General features: G+C 36.2%; 3 protein-coding genes across 4 annotated transcripts in view; 1 reads left to right on the forward strand and 2 right to left on the reverse strand.

The window, feature by feature from the left end:
* vps52 (VPS52 subunit of GARP complex) overlaps positions 1-4,077 on the reverse strand; it is a 31,958-nt gene extending 27,881 nt beyond the window's left edge. Inside the window, exon 1 of the mRNA XM_051872841.1 lies at positions 3,778-4,077. Within this exon, the coding sequence (XP_051728801.1) occupies positions 3,778-3,864 (87 nt within the window). The 5' untranslated portion in view covers positions 3,865-4,077. The remainder of the gene's footprint in view (positions 1-3,777) is intronic.
* Positions 4,078-4,097: 20 nt separating this feature from the next.
* rps18 (ribosomal protein S18) lies at positions 4,098-11,537 on the forward strand. Its single transcript, XM_051872900.1, has 6 exons — positions 4,098-4,209; positions 4,708-4,806; positions 4,900-4,986; positions 7,090-7,191; positions 11,005-11,096; positions 11,433-11,537. The coding sequence occupies exons 1-6, from the start codon at positions 4,207-4,209 to the stop codon at positions 11,506-11,508; spliced, it is 459 nt and encodes a 152-aa protein (XP_051728860.1). The 5' UTR covers positions 4,098-4,206; the 3' UTR covers positions 11,509-11,537.
* Positions 11,538-12,206: 669 nt separating this feature from the next.
* LOC127501089 (E3 ubiquitin-protein ligase RING2-A-like) lies at positions 12,207-17,515 on the reverse strand. Of its 2 annotated transcripts, XM_051872879.1 has the most exons (7): positions 17,389-17,515; positions 16,751-16,845; positions 16,108-16,268; positions 15,780-15,995; positions 15,142-15,462; positions 14,226-14,430; positions 12,207-14,143 (listed from the first exon to the last, which is right to left on the reverse strand). In XM_051872879.1, the coding sequence occupies exons 2-7, from the start codon at positions 16,829-16,831 to the stop codon at positions 13,976-13,978; spliced, it is 1,152 nt and encodes a 383-aa protein (XP_051728839.1). In that variant the 5' UTR covers positions 16,832-16,845; positions 17,389-17,515; the 3' UTR covers positions 12,207-13,975. The 2 variants fall into 2 exon arrangements, with proteins under 2 accessions (XP_051728839.1, XP_051728840.1); XM_051872880.1 differs by lacking the exon at positions 17,389-17,515 and having other exon boundaries at positions 16,751-16,860.
* Positions 17,516-18,633: the final 1,118 nt, after the last annotated feature.

Below are 18,633 nucleotides of genomic sequence, written 5' to 3' on the forward strand. Positions count from 1 at the left end.
ATGAATAATTACACATCACTTATAAATGGTTAAATACAAAATTAATAGTAGTTATTAAGATCGATGAGGTTTGGAATTGGTAAAATGTGCTTGAAAAAAAAAATATGATCAGAATACAAATTTGCATAATAATTATGCACGCACTATACTGTATATTAGGAGTTAAACGGATCATAGTTGATCTGGACGGACCAGTCCCCAAGGTTTGGCAAGCATGTAATTTGCGGATTAATTTCAAGTTTGACTAGCATAGACTGAAAATGTATCATTTTAATGTTAATCAAACTAACAAACACAGCTTTAGCAAAGATTCATCTATATTAAATTTATACAGTGAACATAATGTTATTTTACATTTAATTATTACATTTCTGTACCTGAAATGAATTTGTTAGGCTATAATGTATCTATGCTTGTAATTTGTGTATTTTTTACTGACTGTTCACCTTTATAAATGTTTTAACTTTATTAGGCTAATAGTTTTTGCTGTGGTATCGGAGTACTTAAGGTGTGCTTTAAGTAATAAATGGAAAACAGGGTTACCCCCATCCCCAAATTTTTTTATTTATTTATTTATATACATTTTTTAAAAATCATAAATTCTCCCAAAACTGCACAAATGTGGAGTAAAAACATTGATAAACTGAGTAAAATTACATTTGTTAAAAAAAAAAAAAAAAAAAAAAAAAAATGTTGTTACAAAATTATATTTTGTTGCCTGGGGTCTCTGAAGTCCCCAAACATCACGAGTGTCAACCCCAAACGAACAGCGCCAGAGGGATATACACACACACATTCACATTGTGTCATGGGATTGTAGTTCTTTCTTTCATTAAAGTTGATAAATACGCAGTATTGTACCTTTGTCTTTTTTTTTTGTCCAATTTTCAAATACTTATTTGTTTGCTTTAATATTTTTAAAAGAACAAAATCATGATGCAAGCTGTAAAAAATGATCAAAAACTAAAAAAAATTACGTTAGACAATAATGTCTGTTAAATTGTCAAAACATTAAAAAAAAAAATTATATATATATATATATATATATATATAATACATTATATATTTATATTATATATTACACATTTATAATATATATCTATAACAAACACGATTAATGTAACCATTTTGAAAAAAAAATAATGTTTTGTTATAGCTTTTGGAGTAAGGGCGCCGCCAACTTGCAATACCACAGCGTGTGACGTCACGGGGTTGGTTCGCTCCATTGGCCAGTTAAGTAATATAAGCATTTGTTTACTTTTTGAAATGGAATGACTAATGGAAAAGCAATTTATTAGTTATCTATTTATTAGATTTGGGTTACTACAAATATATATACTGATTATAGTAAATGTGATGTTATATATGGGTATTTTTAGTATGGCTCTTTTTTTTTTTTACTGCTTTTTTTTTTTTGTAATGTGCTTTAAAAGTAAAGAAATGTTTCTGGTTTCCACCATAATTTGGATAAATATCCAACATTACTGTCTACATCAGTTTTGATCGTAGTATCCCAAACAGTGTTTTCATAACACTAGGCGCAATGTGATGTAAACAAACAATGCTTCATACAATATCGTTCATATGCCATTTTATTGTTATGTCAGACCTTTCAGACATATTTGCATTGCACTGGCTCATTCACCAATAGTGGTATATAACATTTTATGTTCACCTGCACATTTAGCTTACTTGCTGCTAACAGGATTCTCCAGTGTTTCCGCTCAGACTTCTTTAAGAGAAAGCACAAATGGTGATGCGGGAGTAAGTATTAGATAGAAGCATTAGATATTACATCCCCACTTACTGTGCGTTTCCACTGGATCGGAGCAGACCGAGCGTTTTTAATTAAGTCCTATGGAAGTTGAGCTTCACGCTCACACATGATTGTTTACACATTGGACGCTTTGCAGTTGTTATATACATGATATTGTAGGTGGATGTTTTCATTGTGATTGCACTGGCTGGGTTGACAAAAGTTTATAAAATTGACAGGATATCTTTACTTGGGGGATTTTATGCTTTCCAAAAGCAAGCATGCATCTCTGATTATTTTATTGTCCTTGTGTTGAAATAAAGATTAAAGACACTCGACGGGTTGCCAGCGACACTAAGCAGAGTTCTGATACTGTAGTTGTGGGAATGCACCGTCACACCAGGTAGTGTCTCAGACCATTCTTCACCCCAAACCAGCAGATTCACGACTTCTTCGAACCAAAACAGTTCTACTGCTCGGTCACCTCGCTGTATCGGCTAAAAAGCATAAGCAATTGAACTTATTATGCCCTCAACAGTCTTTTCAAGTTCATCTTCCTGCATTTCAAAACAAGTGTGTGATCAAAAAGTAAACAAAATCTTATATTACTTTACTGGCCAACAGAGCGAACCAACCCCGTGACGTCACACGCTGTGGTATTGCAAGATGGCAGCACCCTTACTCCAAAAGAAAAATAACAAAACATTTTTTTCTTCAAAATGGTTACATTAATCGTGTTTGTTATAGATTTTTTTGTTAAAGTGGAAATCTGTTTCATAAATTATGTTAACCTGTCTGACTGCTTCATTTTCACTTTAAACATTCAGTAATTTAAACAGTACAACAACTGATTTCAGTAATTATCCATCGAACAATTTATATGTACTAATTGTACTAGAGACTCTAGAGACAGTCTGCATGTGTGACATGACACACGCTTAAACTCGGTTAACGCAATGTTGGAAAAGTACCGCCTTCTCTGTATTGTGTATTTTTGGGCTGAGGTAATTTATCAGATTTCTGAAGCTCTGTCCTCAACTATGTAGAACGGCTGGATATACAGGGCCAAGGATTCCATAATTTTCCTAGTAATCGATTTGGTCTTTTCACTGCCAGCCGGTCACTGTTCCAGGTCGAGCATGGTTAAAATCGGCTGATTCCGGTCCCTGGTCAGTTGATTGGTGCAACCAGCTTAAAAAGTTGCATACAGCCATCTACTAGCTATACTGGAGCGTGTAGCCTAGTGGCTTTGATTTCTTACACTAAATTTTATTAATTGTGTATTTTGTGAATATTTAGAAATCGCTCTTTATTGTTCATTCGATTGTTTTTCTCCTAATATTAATAATGACTTAATAATCCTTTCTCTTCCTGTTTTGGATTGTTTCTTTATGAATAGCTGATAATGCTGATATTTCTTCAAATATCTAAAAACTCTTCAAAAAATAAAAAACAATGCGAGTCTTTGGTTGGCATCGGTCACTCATTGTTAAAGTCATATTTACATATGAAGTACACAAATGCCACAAGTATTGTAGAATATATACTACCCACAACAGAGGGGGGAAAGGCAGAAAAATTACAACAATCAGCGAATGATAAATGACTTAAAAGAGCAGTGCTCAGAAGAATTTTACTATCTCCTGTTGTTATGTGCAATGCCGACTTGTCTCAATGTTAACATCTGGATATTCGAGAGCGTTATTGTGTGTAGGGTTTGAACACGTCACTGCACTGTCACGTGATCTTAATGTAGGACATGACATAAAAAATATATCTTCAGATGTTGGCTGAAATAAAGACCTGTATTGGCCAATAACAGTCGCGATCAGTAAAACAACATTCAAAGGAATTATAATAACTATGATAGTTCATTTAAAACAACAGCATGCCTTGTGTTATTAGATTCAGCTCTGAGGCTGGTAACAATGCTAACGTTAGCGTTTACGGGTGTAAACAGGTGCAACATGATCAGTGAAAAACATTGCTGATGCTGCTAAAGCATGAATTAAAGTCATCACCTTATGCTGTAAATACGCCATCGCACCGCTCACGGAATCAGCGGGTGTGTTTATATGAACAGCTCCAGTGATCAGCGCCTCCGCCATGGCGTCTGTAGTTCTTAAAAACTACACGTCCGTTAAGTATTTTAGTCCCTCCAGTCATTAATTCCCCCCCAAAAATGCCAACACTTTAACATAATACGAAATCTATTTACAAAAGAGTAAAGCTCTTAAATATATGCTACAACATACGAAACAGCAATAACTGCGCTTTATCTGTTTAAACGTCATCGGTTTAAAATATTGTTTTGCATAGCATCTGCCCCGATCTGCCCATCGGACCTGTACATTGTGACGGAATCTGTTCCTGTCAAGGTTCGAACGTCGAGTGGACAAATTATCGCGAGATCGTGATCACTTCCTCTTTGCGCGGAACCAGCGGACAAGATGGTGAGTATGAAATGAATTCCTCAGTATTTGACATGAAATCTGGGAACATCGCCCTTATTTGTGTGTTTATTTTAGTATTGATTTAACATTTAATATTTTTTATGCATATAGAATGTATATAAATGTATATTTTAGGCTTACAATATAGAGCTAACGCTTAAATGAGTGATAGAAAGTTCGTGTTCAGTCCGCGCCGGATCAAGTCTTACATATATGGTTTCATCACAGTATTTTGAAGGTTCATGCAGAAATTTAACATTTATATTTTTATGTTTATTTGGTTTGTGTTTAGTATAAACCAGAGAGATAAACTATTGTATATGTTTCTAGTCAGTAAGTTAGCGGTACGTCAGTGTTATGTTACATTATTGTATTAAACTACAGTTCGGTCTACTTACTCTACTCACTTCAAAGTCAATAAATGAGACTTTTACACTGTTCTGGGTGGGAGGGTATGGCGCGGTGTGTCTCACACGGTGACGGTCTGTTTTCTCCCAGTCGCTCGTAATTCCAGAGAAGTTCCAGCACATCCTTCGTGTTCTCAACACGAACATTGACGGAAGACGCAAAATCGCATTTGCCATCACTGCCATCAAGGTGGGTGATTTAAACTAACAGCAATTCTGTTTGCAATGCCAGTGAAGTTGTTGGAAGTTTTCAAGCCTCCATGCTGTACATTTTACTCCACAGGGTGTTGGAAGGCGATATGCCCATGTGGTCCTGAGGAAAGCTGATATTGATCTGAACAAGCGGGCTGGAGAACTCACTGATGATGAGGTGGGTTTGTAGACTAGTGTTAAATGTTTAATTCTTCCTTTAATTTTTTTTTTTTAGCAGAGTTATAAAACACAAATCCATGGTCATTAAGGCCTCTTTCTTTGTCAACTCCAAACCTACTCTGAAACTCAGTTTGTTCAGCTAGCTTCATGCAGCAGGCCTCTGATGTCCTGCTGACTGATTTGGCCACTGCTCCATTACTTTTTATTTACTTATTCTGCTTCTGCACACAAAAAAGAAAATCCCTGCATGCACGTAGCATAATGAAGTGAGTGCCTTTTTGTGATGAGATAGATTTCTTTGTGCAAGGTTACAAACGTTTGTTCCTTTTCTACGTGCGTTTCTCAAATGCACTTAACATAATCACTCATCACTGTAACCTTGTTACGTCTTGTAACTTTTGGCATAATGTTATTTACTTGACCATAAGATGATTAAAGTTTATTTTTCTAAATATTCAAGGTAATTATATAAATAATTAAATATTATTTCATTACATTTGGCTTTTCTTCAAGAATATTCACCAATCAAGTGGTGTTTTTTTTTTTTTTATCCTAAAATCCAAAGGGATAATGATGACAAATGAAAGGAGCTGGGATGAAGTTAGAAGCAAAAAGAACAATATCACTTTCCCAACCTTTGTTTTATTATTGTTAAAAATAATCTAAATTCCATGCTGACAGCGCTCATTGAACAGTAGACAAAAATGTGGAGCAACGGAGTCTAAATGCATCCGGGTCGGACCTCTGGTTTTTGGATCCAAGTGGACCTGTGAAGGCCTCTACAGTGGCATTGCTTACAGAGAGCTTGTCAGAGAAACACCTCTGACAGACTTTTAGAGAAGCTAAACAAGGCTGTAGAATTACGGGACATCACAGGGGAAGTTATAGACTAGCCGTTTATTTCAAAACCAGTATTTTGAGTTAAAATTTTCATTTGAAAAACAAACAATACACAATTTTACATTCACTGGCTCAAAAACACAATTTTACATTTTTTTAATGCAACACACTGCTTGAAGCATAGGGATGCACAGTATCATTCATACCTGCAAACTATTTGCTTTTCAGGCGAAGTTTGTCATTTTGTATCAATGTCATTTATGTAAATCGTGTCGATCTGAAGAGGGTTTTTTTTTTTTTTTTTTTTTTCTTCGAGGGGGAGGTTGGGGTGAAATTGCAAGCACAATAAACCTCACAAGAATTGAAAATGGGCTACTTTCCCATAGACTGGAGTGAGACCATAGATATCTCTCTAGCTGTCGCAATTTTTCTTGGTGCTCTGTGTCATGACAGATAGCTGTAGTGCTTCAGTTAAAGCACATGAACATCTCTTCCGCTTTACTATTTACAACATGAATGAACATGCAAAGGTATGTTGAAAGATACAACTTACCGAAATCCTTATCATGTCGCGTTATGTCAATCAGTGTTTTAACCGCGGAAAGGTGTCAATAAAACAATGTCACATTTACCTCAGAAAAGCCGTTCAATGTCCAAAAACTTATTTATCTACAAAAATGAACTTGGAGAGGAACATTCTGCTAAATATGCACTATAGGCTATTGCATATTCACTGTATTTGTACTTAACACATGCTTCAATATTGAATGTATAAATGTGTTTTATGACAGCCACCATTTAAATGTTTAGGCCTATATAAAAAATGAGTAGAAACAAAACTGTCATTAAAAATGTATGATAACGTTACTAAAAAATATAAATTACACAAGGAATAAGTAGCCTACAAATCAATTAATTTTAACCTTTTAATATTATAATGATGTACCGATTTTTATAATGTATAACTTATATAATGATGTTCCCTGTATAGTTTACAGCATTAGTTAAGTTTTTTTTTTTTTTTTTTTTTTTTTTTTTTTTTGAGGAAATTTGCTATGTACTATACCTGATAGGCCAAATTAATCAGTATTAAATTGAAGGTAATCAAATCACAAGCTTCTGAATCAAAATCAAATCCAATTGTGAAATTTGTGTCAGTGACCAGGTCTGATCTTTAATCATTTGCTTTTTACATACATTTTCTGTGTGAGTGCAAATAACATGCTTGTAACAAAAACAATTTGCTCTGTTTGTTGCACAGGTTGAGAGGGTGGTGACAATTATGCAGAACCCTCGCCAGTACAAAATCCCTGACTGGTTCCTAAACAGACAGAAGGACATTAAAGATGGAAAATACAGTCAGGTATGATCGGAGTGCCTTTTTTTTTTTTTTTTTTTTTTTTTTTTTTTGTGCTTTTTGGGGGTTGGGTTTTATAACGTATAGCAAAACTATAGCAAGGAGAGTCAAAAGGGAAGGTATCATTTGATAGAACACTTTTTTTTTTAAATTTTTAGAAAATATAAAATTACATTTACAATTGGACATTCTCATGCTTGAGAAACTGCTGATAAAAAACAAATACATAATTTTGATTTTACATTTTATTTGACATGCAATAATTCAGGAAGAAAAAATCATTTTTGATGAAGCTCTCCTACATGTGAGCTGCATCTGAATCAAATTTTGTGGTGATAGCATAAAGTAACCAAAAGTTACAGCATTTGTTTAGCCCAGGGGTGTCCAAACTGCGGCCCGGGGATGAATTTCAAACGGCCCGCAGCTTGTCTATTAAAATATGTGGCCCGCCATGCATAATTTACAAATCGTGCTGTTTCACAATGTCAACACAAGGTGGCAGTACTAGATTTTAGGCCAGGGAAACCACGCGAAACAGCGATACTTGTGCGCACTGCGCGATTCACAAGCTCACAGATGTTTACTTGCTGAGTGTCTCGATCACACGACCAATAAACAGCCAGTGAGAAGTGTTCGAGTTTGGTACAAGCTGCTCAGGTACAACCTGCAAATCTCTCTGATTTAATTGTTTAAAGCCAGTTGAAACAGCGCTGACTGAATCAACAACACCAACGTGCAAATCAGAAGAAACATTGAGCCGATCCAGTTAGAATACTTTTCAACCAACAATTCACCAACGTTTATCATGGATTTACTGTGGCAACACTAACTGTAACCGTGGTATTTTGTCAAATGTAGGTTAATATCTCATTTTAATTTTTAATGTAGCAATGTATTAAGTAATAAAGGCCAAATTACAGACTATATTTTGTCAAACTTGCAGTTTTGTACATTTGTATTTATATTAAATGTTTATAGACTAAATACCATAAAGCTATTCTTTTACCTGCGGTGATCTAATTGGAGTACTTTTTAATTTAAATAAGAATAGAGTTCCAGCGCAGTAATATTTAAATTTCACCCTTTAAAAACGAGGTTGTTAAAAGTTTTACAGATATTTGTGTATTAAATTTACATCTGTGTCCTATCTCAAGCTACTCTACTGTCAGCTCAAGCTTTTGTCAAATCTGTCATGTTTTCAAGAAACAAAACATGTTTTTTTTTTATATATATATATATATATATATATATATATATATATATATATATATATATATATATATATATATATATATATGGAGAGAGAGAAAGAAAGAAAGGAACTGGCCCCCCAGATGTGTCCACAACATTGAATCTGGCCCCCTTTTAAAAAAGTTTGGACACCCCCTGGTTTAGCCCTTGATGCCTCCTAATAGGCATTTTTAAAATCGCTCCTCCATGAGGAATATCTCGTGATCGACGCAAGGGATTGTTGATTTTGGACTCATTTTAATTGCGAGAATCTGCTTTAAATAATGCTGTGAAAAAATGCCACTTGAACTCTACATATTTGTTTTTAGTTAAATTATGAACTTTTTTTTTTTTTTTTTAGCAAATAACTCTGCACTACTTGGGAGTTAATCGAATGGGCTACATGCATTGCTAAGTTCAGACTCTTAGTTTTCAAATGGCAATTTGGCACAAATGATATTTTGTGTTGATCAAGGCAGTAGTTTTGAAAAATATTAGATTACGGCAGGCGGTACACTCCGGTTTATAGGGACTACTCAGTATTCATTAAGAGTTGACCAAAATGGTTAGATGCATTAAAAATCCAAGTTTCTAAGCTTTAAATTTGACCTATTTTGCGTTATTCCACGTTGGAAAACAAGCATGGACGGTTCCAGAAACTTTGGATAACACATTGCCTTCTCCAGGTCCTAGTGCCGCCCAGTACAATGTTATATTTATATTGTGGGGCGCTGTTTTTATACTAATAAAATGAAAAGTAGAATACACAAATAACTTGAAGTTACTTCCGTTTTTGAATAAAGCAGTAACTGATGTCATAAATCACAAGCATGGTACTTAAATAATTTTATATACGATTTACTAATTAGTTGAATGTCATGCCGTAAGCGCTGTACTAATTTAGCTTTCATACTCTGCACGAACATTTGGATATGCACCTAACAATAGTGCACATTTATCTAGGAAACTTTTAAATTTTGAACACAAAAAAGTGCAGCTTTAAGGTGTCCGTGTTACAGTGTAATTATACATTTAAGTACTGAGTAACAATTAAATACATGTACTTAATATAGGGTTAGGTTTAGTTGTATGTAATTATGCACAATTTATAGTAATTAAAGGGTTAGTTCACCCAAAAATGAAAATTCTGTCATTTACTACTCACCGTTGTGTTGTTCCACATCCATAAGACCTTCGTTCATCTTTGGAAAACAAATTAAGATCTTTTTGATGAAGTCTTGAGAGCTTTCTGTCCCCCCCATAGAGATCCAATGCAACTACCATTTTCAAAGTCCAGAAACGTAGGAATGACATCATTAAAGTACTCCATGTGACTCCAGTAGCTGAACCTCAGTTTTTGTTTTTTTGTTTTTTGCACGAAGCACTCAAGTCCCTTCATAATATTGAGTTTAAGCCACTGGAGTCGCAGGGATTACTTTAATGATGTCATTCCTACCTTTCTGGACCTTGGAGTAGTAGTTGCGTTGAATCTCTATGGAGGGACAGAAACCTCTCAGACTTAATCAAAAAGATCTTAATTTGTGTTCCGAAGATGAACAAAGGTCTTACGGATGTGGAATGACATGAGGGTGAGTAAAAAATGAACCAACCCTTTAATATATATAACTACATGTAACGTGCAACAAGGACACTCATCTTCATCTTCATTTATGTAGCACCTTTTACAATACAGATTGTTTCAAAGCAGCTTCACAGTGATAATAGGAAAGTGAATGGACCGAGATTGTTTTGGCTTTACAGCAGCTCTAGGAAAAAGTTATTATCGAGCTAAAGTAAGTTTGATTAAATCACTTTCGTTGTAAAAATCATTAATTAACTTAAAGGTGCTTACATGACACCTTTTCAAATGAAAACAAAAGACTTTTAATGTATTCTTGCCGTTCATTTACGTGTTTAGTCTATAGGTATGCGTGTTTGAATGTGTATGTGCACAGATGCTTAGTCTTTCTTTACAAAGTGACATTGCCAAATTACTTGTCTAGCCCACATAATACATATAATTAGTTGTTTCCACTGATCCATATGAACTGGAATCATTTTGATAACGTTTTATCTATAAATAGGGCAAGGGAAGGAGGCATTCTCAGGGGATAGTTTAGTTGAGACTTCAGGGCTGCGTTGTCATCGTGTCTAGGCACAGGTACTTCATATCATCTGGATACGGCCTGGATCTGGCAGACTACGGTAAACTTCAGGATAAACAGAGAGAGACTAATATTAGCGTAGACGCTATTCAGTGTTCCCAGTCCCGGCTGACCTAATTTATGCAGCTAGCAATTTACATGATTTGAATGATAGAAGTAGATAATGTGTTGTGTATGCCAGGTTAAAGAGATATGTTTTTAGTCTAGATTTAAACTGACAGAGTATGTCAGCTTCCCAAATAATGCTGGGAAGACTGTTCCAAAGATTAGATGCTGAAAAGGATCTACCGCCAGCAGTCAATTTTGATGTTCTAGGTATTATCAACTGGCCAGGATTTTGAGATTGCAATAGACGTGAAGGACACTGTAAAAGTACTTCTGTAACTAGAAGGAAATTGATGGTTAATGTTGTGGTTTTCCCAAGGTCCTCGCTAACGGTCTGGACAACAAACTGAGAGAAGATCTGGAGAGGCTGAAGAAGATCAGGGCTCACCGTGGCCTTCGTCACTTCTGGGGGTGAGTTTCACTGCAAATGCTTTCCTGCAGTACAGTGAAATAACTAATTTGCTGTCATTGACTTGTTTAGGAAAATAAAGAACTGAGGAAATGATTTTCATGATCAGAGATACAGTGCCTTGTATAAATGCAACACTTGTTAGAATAGCCTTAATTATGTTGGACACTGATACCATCAGGTCCAGTGATGAAATTTGGCACATGGTGCATTTGAAATGACTTTTAATGATCTATAATGGTCATGATATCTTTAATGGTTAACTCAAATATGTTAAATTCTTATGACCAATCATTTAATGTGATTCTTTTACTCAATGTTTTTCTTTTTTTCTTTAGTCTGCGTGTGCGTGGTCAGCATACCAAGACTACTGGTCGTCGCGGTCGTACTGTGGGTGTGTCCAAGAAGAAGTAAACTCAAAATAAAACTGAACCATTCAGCCATTCTGTGTCTTGGTCTCCATTTTCAGTTAAATGTGTGATTCTGTACTTGATTTTCATGACTTTTTTTTTTTTTTTTCTAACATATGTTAGTAAAAAATATTACAATGTTTGTACAGTTACAATGTACAATTTATGAATTCTGCAGAATCCATGTCCATGGAATAGTAGTACAGCTACGATCTGTTAATTCTCCATTTGGACAACAAACCTCACATTATTTGATACTGGTTGTTTTTTTTTTTTTTGGGGAACACACTTTAATGCTGAGAAAGCAGTTAAAGGGGATAGTTCACCCAAAATCAAATTGGGGGGAAAAAAAAAAAAAAAGTATTCTGTCATTTTCTCACCTTCAAGTTGTTCTAAACCTGTATGAATTTCTTCTGCTGAACACAAAAGATATTAAGAATGTTGGTTAACCAAACAGTTGATGGACCCCATTGGCTTCCATAGTATAGAAAAACAAATACTATGGAAGTCAATGGGGTCCCATCAACTGTTTGGTTACTGACATTCTTCAAGATAACATTTTATAACAACTTTTGTGATCAGCAGAGGAAATTCATACAGGTTTGGAACAACTTGGGGGTGAGTAAATGGCAGAATTTTCATTTTTGGGTAAACTATTCCTTTAAGAAGATGCCAGATTCATCAAGTTCAACAGTGATGTAGTGAAGTATAAATGTGTCTTTTATTGATGGGGGGGAAAATGCAAGGCAGCATTTGTTCAAGGCAAGGGTAAAATGCCAAAATAAACCAGTTAGAGCCACTACATCAGTTTATCCTATTAATTCTGATTGCGCTCATTCCCATAATATCAATTCAGATAAAAAAATAAATAAATAAAATGACTACTGCATTCACTTCCATTTAAAAATTAAGACTATATTGAGTCAATTTGATTATTGTAAACAGTCATCCAAGGTTCGATCCTGTCCACTGTGCCACAAAGGCTATGTTCAGACTGCAGGAAAATCAGATATTTTCTTTTTCTCAAATCAAATCTTTTCAGACTGTCCACACTATTAATTGCAAGTGATCAAATAAGATTTGTGTTTCCAAACATAACCAATTTATCTGCATGGGTTGCTTTGGTAATGTCAGAAATGTACCCAGATCCCATCAGAAGCTGTTTTGTCTGGTATCTGCACAGTAAGCGGAAACATCTTGAATCAGCTCAAGAGGCAAGGGGGAAAGCAGGAAGCATTACATTAAGTGATAGTAAAATAAGTCATTAAATGATTATATGAATAAATGAACATAAACAAATGAAACAATACAGATGCATGGCCACTCTCTTGGGCTATATACACACAGGTGGCTGCTACCAAGAATCCTCAGATCCTTCAATATAGTCTGTCCAGAGGTAGTTTTTTGACTCCTCATAAATGTTTATACATGTGTTATTTTACTAGAATAAGCTCAGATTCTATAACATGCCACAATACAACATCTGCAAATTACTCAAATTCAGAGTCTGTCCTAATACCCACACTTTCAGTCTTTGCACATGACCACTTGTCTGCTTACAAGATGTATTGGCCAAAGTGGGTGTGAAAACCATGGAACTTTGTTTTTACAAAGCTGTATTTACATTTCATATTTTTATTTTTGGTGTTAAAATAAACGTTTGTTCATAAGATCATTTGTTACAGAAGACAAATTTGTTGTGGTGCTTCTAAGTTAAGTGATAAAAAGCAGTTGCAAAGATTTTACAAAATACACATCTTTGCAACATCTTTTTGCTGCCAAATTATATGCAATATTTAACTTATTTAACTTGCATTGGAAAGTTTTTCTTGACATATCACGATTTTGCGCAATGTAAGTTCCTGACGATGATAAATGATGGGATACACTTAGTTTGAAACAACTGCGATCCAATATTAGAGAAAGTGTGGATTTAGTGTGTTAAGGACACTAAGCTTTGGCATTTTTTGGACCTCAGACGGTCTTACACACTTTATTCCTGTTCCATGCACACTCTCAAGTGTCCACAAGTGTAGCTATTGGGACAAACCCTTAGTTTCTACAAATTTATCTTCATTGCCTTGTCTATGGTAACTGCTTTGCTATGGTACGCTAGAAAAAAAATGGGTGGGCAACACTGATCTACATGATCTCCAGTCCTTCAGTGGTGTGGATTGACTAGTTGTATAGACCAGTACTTCTCAAACCTGTCCTGGGGACCTTCCACCACTGCACATTTTGGATGTCTCCCTCATCGAACACACCTGATTTAACTTAGCAGCTCATTAGTAGAAACTGCAAAACCCAAAATGGGTGTGTCCGATAAGAGATATATCCGAAATGTGCAGTGGTGGGGTTTTGAGTAGCACTGGTATAGACAGGAGGTTCATGTATTTGTGCAGGAGTAGTGTGGTGAACTTGATAGACTGTCACAGTTGAATATATCCACAGAAAGAGATCGTTATTCGCCTTTAGTTTAAAGATGATTTTCCTTGGCTTTCGTCCGTCTGCCCCAGTTGAGGGGTCTGATTCTGTTGCTGCTTCTGGTCTTGTGTAGGAGCGTAGAAGAGCTCCAGAGGCTTACAGACCTTCCAGAACTTCTCATTCACCAGCTCCAAAGTCAAAGAGCCATTTAGTGTCTGAAAGACAGAAATGATAAAGGTAAGACAAGCCAAACTCTGATTTCTCTATTAGCAGAGTACTGATGGCAGCATGACTCACAGAGAACTGTCCTCCTGTTGTGCTGATATAGATGGTGAACTGTTTTTCACTGACATCCTGCAGACTACTGTTGCTGGTAGCTCCTGGCTCTCCCTCCATGTTTCTGTTCGCCTGCATTTCACTCTGACTGTCCTCCAGAGCAATGCGGAGAGCCAGGTATTTGGAGAGATGGTCTACTGTGGCATTGGCTGTGGTTTTGACATATCTGAGAACAGAAAGAATGTAGCTCCCAGTATGTTCATTCCCATAATTAAATTTCCACCCATAAAGCTTTGAGAGTAAGAACTTAAAAAAAAAAAAAAAAAAAGTAATACACAGCTCTCTGAAATGTTTGGTTCTAATTGTTCAGTCATGACATTCTGAAGTCAGTTATTCCCCAATAATGACTATCGTCAATAGAAACACTGTATGACGACACTCATCTGGGTATTTGAGGCCAGCGATTCTTTTCTCTCGTATCACAATGTGATTGGATGCGCTTTTTGTTGTTTCATTGAAACTCCATGCCAGGTGCCATCTTGCACCTCAGTTATTGACTATTTACTGTAAAATGAAACCTGAGGACTTCAGTATTAATAGTAGGCTTACGGTAATATTGTTGAAGTGTTCAATCTTGTTGCTAGAATGATTTTGTACAGTGATGGATTATAAGATGATAAACAGGTACGATTTAAAGCTCAAATCTTCTCAAAACAATATTTTATGTCCCTGTCATTATTCCTGCTGTGAAAAGCTGTGTAAAAAGTGCGATGACTGTACATTATCCCTAAACAGTTTTTCTTTGCAGAAGCTTTGAGTTTAATGAGCACATAAAATATATTTTTTTACATTACTATGCTGTTACAATTAATCATGTAAAATCGTCCTCTCACTGAAAAATTACCCATATACTCTCAGTCATGCATTTTCCTTATACCTTGTCTGGCTGTATTGTTGGTTGTTGACCAGCAGGGGATGTGGGCAAAATATAAGTTCAATTTCTGAGCTTGGCCCATGGCCTGGCAGTTGTCCAGGAGGTGTACAACTCTCTCCAAAAGCCTCAGGTCCAGAATCATCAGACATTTGCTGCTTTTTACTGCGACTCGGTCCGGCCTCTGGAGCGTAGCTTGCCGGGGCAGAGGTATGGTGTGAAGGGGCAGAGTCATGTGAGACATGTGAACGAGTGTCACCGTTATCCTCACCACCACTGAAAGTAGTGTTTTCACTCTCTGGATGCAGCTTACGAACACGCTGAGCTCTAAAAAAAAAAAAAAAAAAAAAAAAAAAAGGGGGGGGGGAAGTAACTCTGTTTAGTCAATGTGCAAGCTTTGTTACTCATTTTACATATAAAAATAAGATGTCTTAAAAGTACAGTACTCCTGTTTAACTGTAAGGCTCAGCGAGAAAGATTACTTTCACTGTACAGATAGTGCTACATGAAAATGTCTCAATTTTTGTTCTATGTTCAATGTGAGGGTGAGTAAATAATGACAATTTCCATTTTTGTAGGCACTATTTAAGTTTTAGGGCAAGATTTAAGTGGACATGCATATGCACTCCTAGCTGTGCTGTGACCTGTGTCTGGCCTGCATGCGCAGGCCCTGCTCAATGCTGCTGCTGAGTGCCTCTTTGTTGTGCAGTCGACTGAGCTGCTCCAGAACTTTATCCTGATGGGCCTCATACTCATCACGGCTAGGGTACATCTTAGAGATCAGGGCATCAAAATTTGGGTCGGCGCGAAGAGAACGCTTGGACACAAGCTTCTTCCTGCAGGTCGGACATTCTTTATTTCTGCAGTGAAAATAATTAAAGGGCAGAAGTGAGCAAGAAATATCTGATTAATTGAAAGCACCAAAATCTGATCTGATCATTCTTAAATGTAAAAGAAAAACTCTGGTCTTACCCTGATCGGAGCGCAGTGACGATGCACTCGGAGCAGAAACGATGCAGACACTCTTTGGTGGTCATGGTGTTTTTCAGCATGTCCAGACAAATGGGACACATAAGCTCACTGTGGAGACTTCTGGGTGACACAGCAATCTCTGTGCTGTCCATAATCGCCTCCTGAAACAATTCATACATGGGTGGAACTTAAGACATAAATATATTCGAATCCTACTTCTAACAATAAAAACTGACAATAAAAAGTGTGCATGTCCAATTCTGATTAATGTCTTTGTCTCAGCAAAGGATGGGGGCAGCAGGAAGAAAGGGTCAGTGGGAATGTTTGTGATATCGGTTTATAAATTACCATTATTTCGTTTGGTGCTGCTATTGACGCAGAAAATGAGGACACCGACTGTAGTCAAGAGTCATATGTAGAAAGTAAATTTCACATCTCTGAGCACATTTGAGGCAACATGTAAAACCAGGAATGCCTAGTAACCAATCACTACAACAACTGCCGACATGCTGTGAATATGGCTTTGAACAACATTCATAAGGGTTAATCTCAAGTGGTCCAATGGAGTCCAGTTTTGTTTTCAAGTTGACATTTGAATTTGAAAGAGATAGGAGTGAGTGAGTGAGTGAGTGAGTGTGTGTACCTGTGGCGTTCGGTGGAGTTCATATAGACTAAGTTCCCATGTCTTACTCAGAGTCTGAACACTCATTGGATTCGCCATCATGACTTTAGTGACAACTGAAACAGAATACACTTTACACACACGACCCATGCGAACTTCAGCTTTTACTACCAGTTTAATCTGAACAGAATCATTCAAATGGACAATTTTAGAAATATTAACAAAATGAAATGTAACCAGTTTGAAACAAAATACGCACACATAATACAAACTTCCTGGACTGACTTGATGAAACCATCCTTGTTATAAATAATTCTGTTCTACAAAAGTCTTGTTAGTTTCTGCTTTATTTCTGGTTTATTAAAACTTTAATAAACCAATTAACTATTATTACGTATATTTTTGTTCCATATAATTAATGTCTTTAGCTGCGTAAATGATACCACGGAACTGAATGATACCAATATAGGTATTTACACGACGCTCCAGGGTTCTTGGAAAAAAAAAACTACCGCGGACTTACCACGGTACCATGTCTTAGAAACATTGTAATACTATAGTACGTTATTGGTACTTTTATGTTAGTTTAATCTACAGTCACTGATGATGAAGATGTGAAAAGAAACTGAGACTGAAAGCATTAAAGTTCACACGCTCACCCTTAAATGTGTCTGTCTGTGGTCAGTGTCTGCTGCTGAACTTTTTCAGCACACGCGAGAAAACCTAATATTCTAACATCATAATACCGGATGTTGTTTTCTAAGGAGTCACCTCATTTCCTGCCCGATGCCCTCTAGCGGCGAAGTACAGTACTGCGCGCAAATGTTTTCATATATGTAACTCATAGCACTAATTTCATATTCCTATTCATTTAAACGCTTTAATAATACTAGACAACACTGGTGATCATTAAGTCATTTTATATGATAAAACAAAGCTGTTTTCTAGTGATGGGAAACCAAGGCTTTCTGAAGCGAAAAATGGTTCATTACTCGAAGCTTTTAACACAGTGCGCATTAGCGACATCTGGTGGTCAGACTTGTTTTCTGCACCATATCTAAATCATCGTGGAGCAGATCTACGGTTTGAAAAAGCACGTGACCAAACAAAGCGTCGGAAGTCCGTGACATACGGAATCACTCTTGTCTTGGATCAACAGTTCTATCTATTCTGATCTCATCTCATCTAAATTATTATTATTATTTTTTTTTTTTTTTACAATGAGACCACAACTCGTGTCATGTGTAGCCTGGTCAATGGATTCACATATTGATCAATAATATAAAATATACAATGATGTGATCATAATTGACGTGAGTAGTTATATTTTGGATGAGCTGTTTATGTTCTGTTCAGGGTTTCTGAGAACCCAGCAATAAAACATGATTAAATGCATTTTCCTTATATGCATCAGGTGAAGCGCCAAATTTTTCAAACCAGCTGTCCTGACTTTCCGATACTGCATGACGTTCGAAGCTTCAAACGTCATCAATCACGTGGTATTGTCATTTCGATACAAGCATCGGTACAGTGTGTGATACAATAGTGCTTTGAAAATTGAGTCGGAGCATTTGAGCCCCAGTATCAGCCGTCCATTCACTACTTTTTTTTCCTTTTTTTTTCAAACATTACTGCGGTGCTGCCAACTTGAGCTCATCTTGGAGTATTGACAATTCACGATTCGATTATAAGCTTGCTATTCAATTTCGATCTCGATTCAAAATCGACTCATTTGGATATATACGTAGTGTTGTTCTTGCTATTGCCCCAGTATCAGCACTCGAACCGTTCACCGTCACTCCGCTTGCAGCGACTGTCATGGCGGTCAAGTAAATCTACCATATTTTTATATATATATTACTGTTGTTATGTCACGAAATGTAGTTTTAATTGTTTTTTTAGGT

This window comes from Ctenopharyngodon idella, chromosome 19 (assembly GCF_019924925.1).
Source record: "Ctenopharyngodon idella isolate HZGC_01 chromosome 19, HZGC01, whole genome shotgun sequence".
Classification (NCBI taxonomy): Eukaryota; Metazoa; Chordata; class Actinopteri; order Cypriniformes; family Xenocyprididae; genus Ctenopharyngodon; species Ctenopharyngodon idella.

Bases quoted from the DNA above. Each gene is read 5' to 3' on its own strand.
- rps18 (XM_051872900.1), top strand. The intron at 4,987-7,089 runs GTGGGTTTGTAG...TTTGTTGCACAG, and splicing joins GAGAACTCACTGATGATGAG to GTTGAGAGGGTGGTGACAAT. The intron at 7,192-11,004 runs GTATGATCGGAG...GGTTTTCCCAAG, and splicing joins AAGATGGAAAATACAGTCAG to GTCCTCGCTAACGGTCTGGA.
- LOC127501089 (XM_051872879.1), bottom strand. From the start codon at position 16,831: ATGATGGCGAATCCAATGAGTGTTCAGACTCTGAGTAAGACATGGGAA. The intron at 15,463-15,779 runs GTCACAGCACAG...TTTTTTTTTTAG, and splicing joins CGCATGCAGGCCAGACACAG to AGCTCAGCGTGTTCGTAAGC. The intron at 14,431-15,141 runs GTATAAGGAAAA...TTCTGTTCTCAG, and splicing joins CAACAATACAGCCAGACAAG to ATATGTCAAAACCACAGCCA.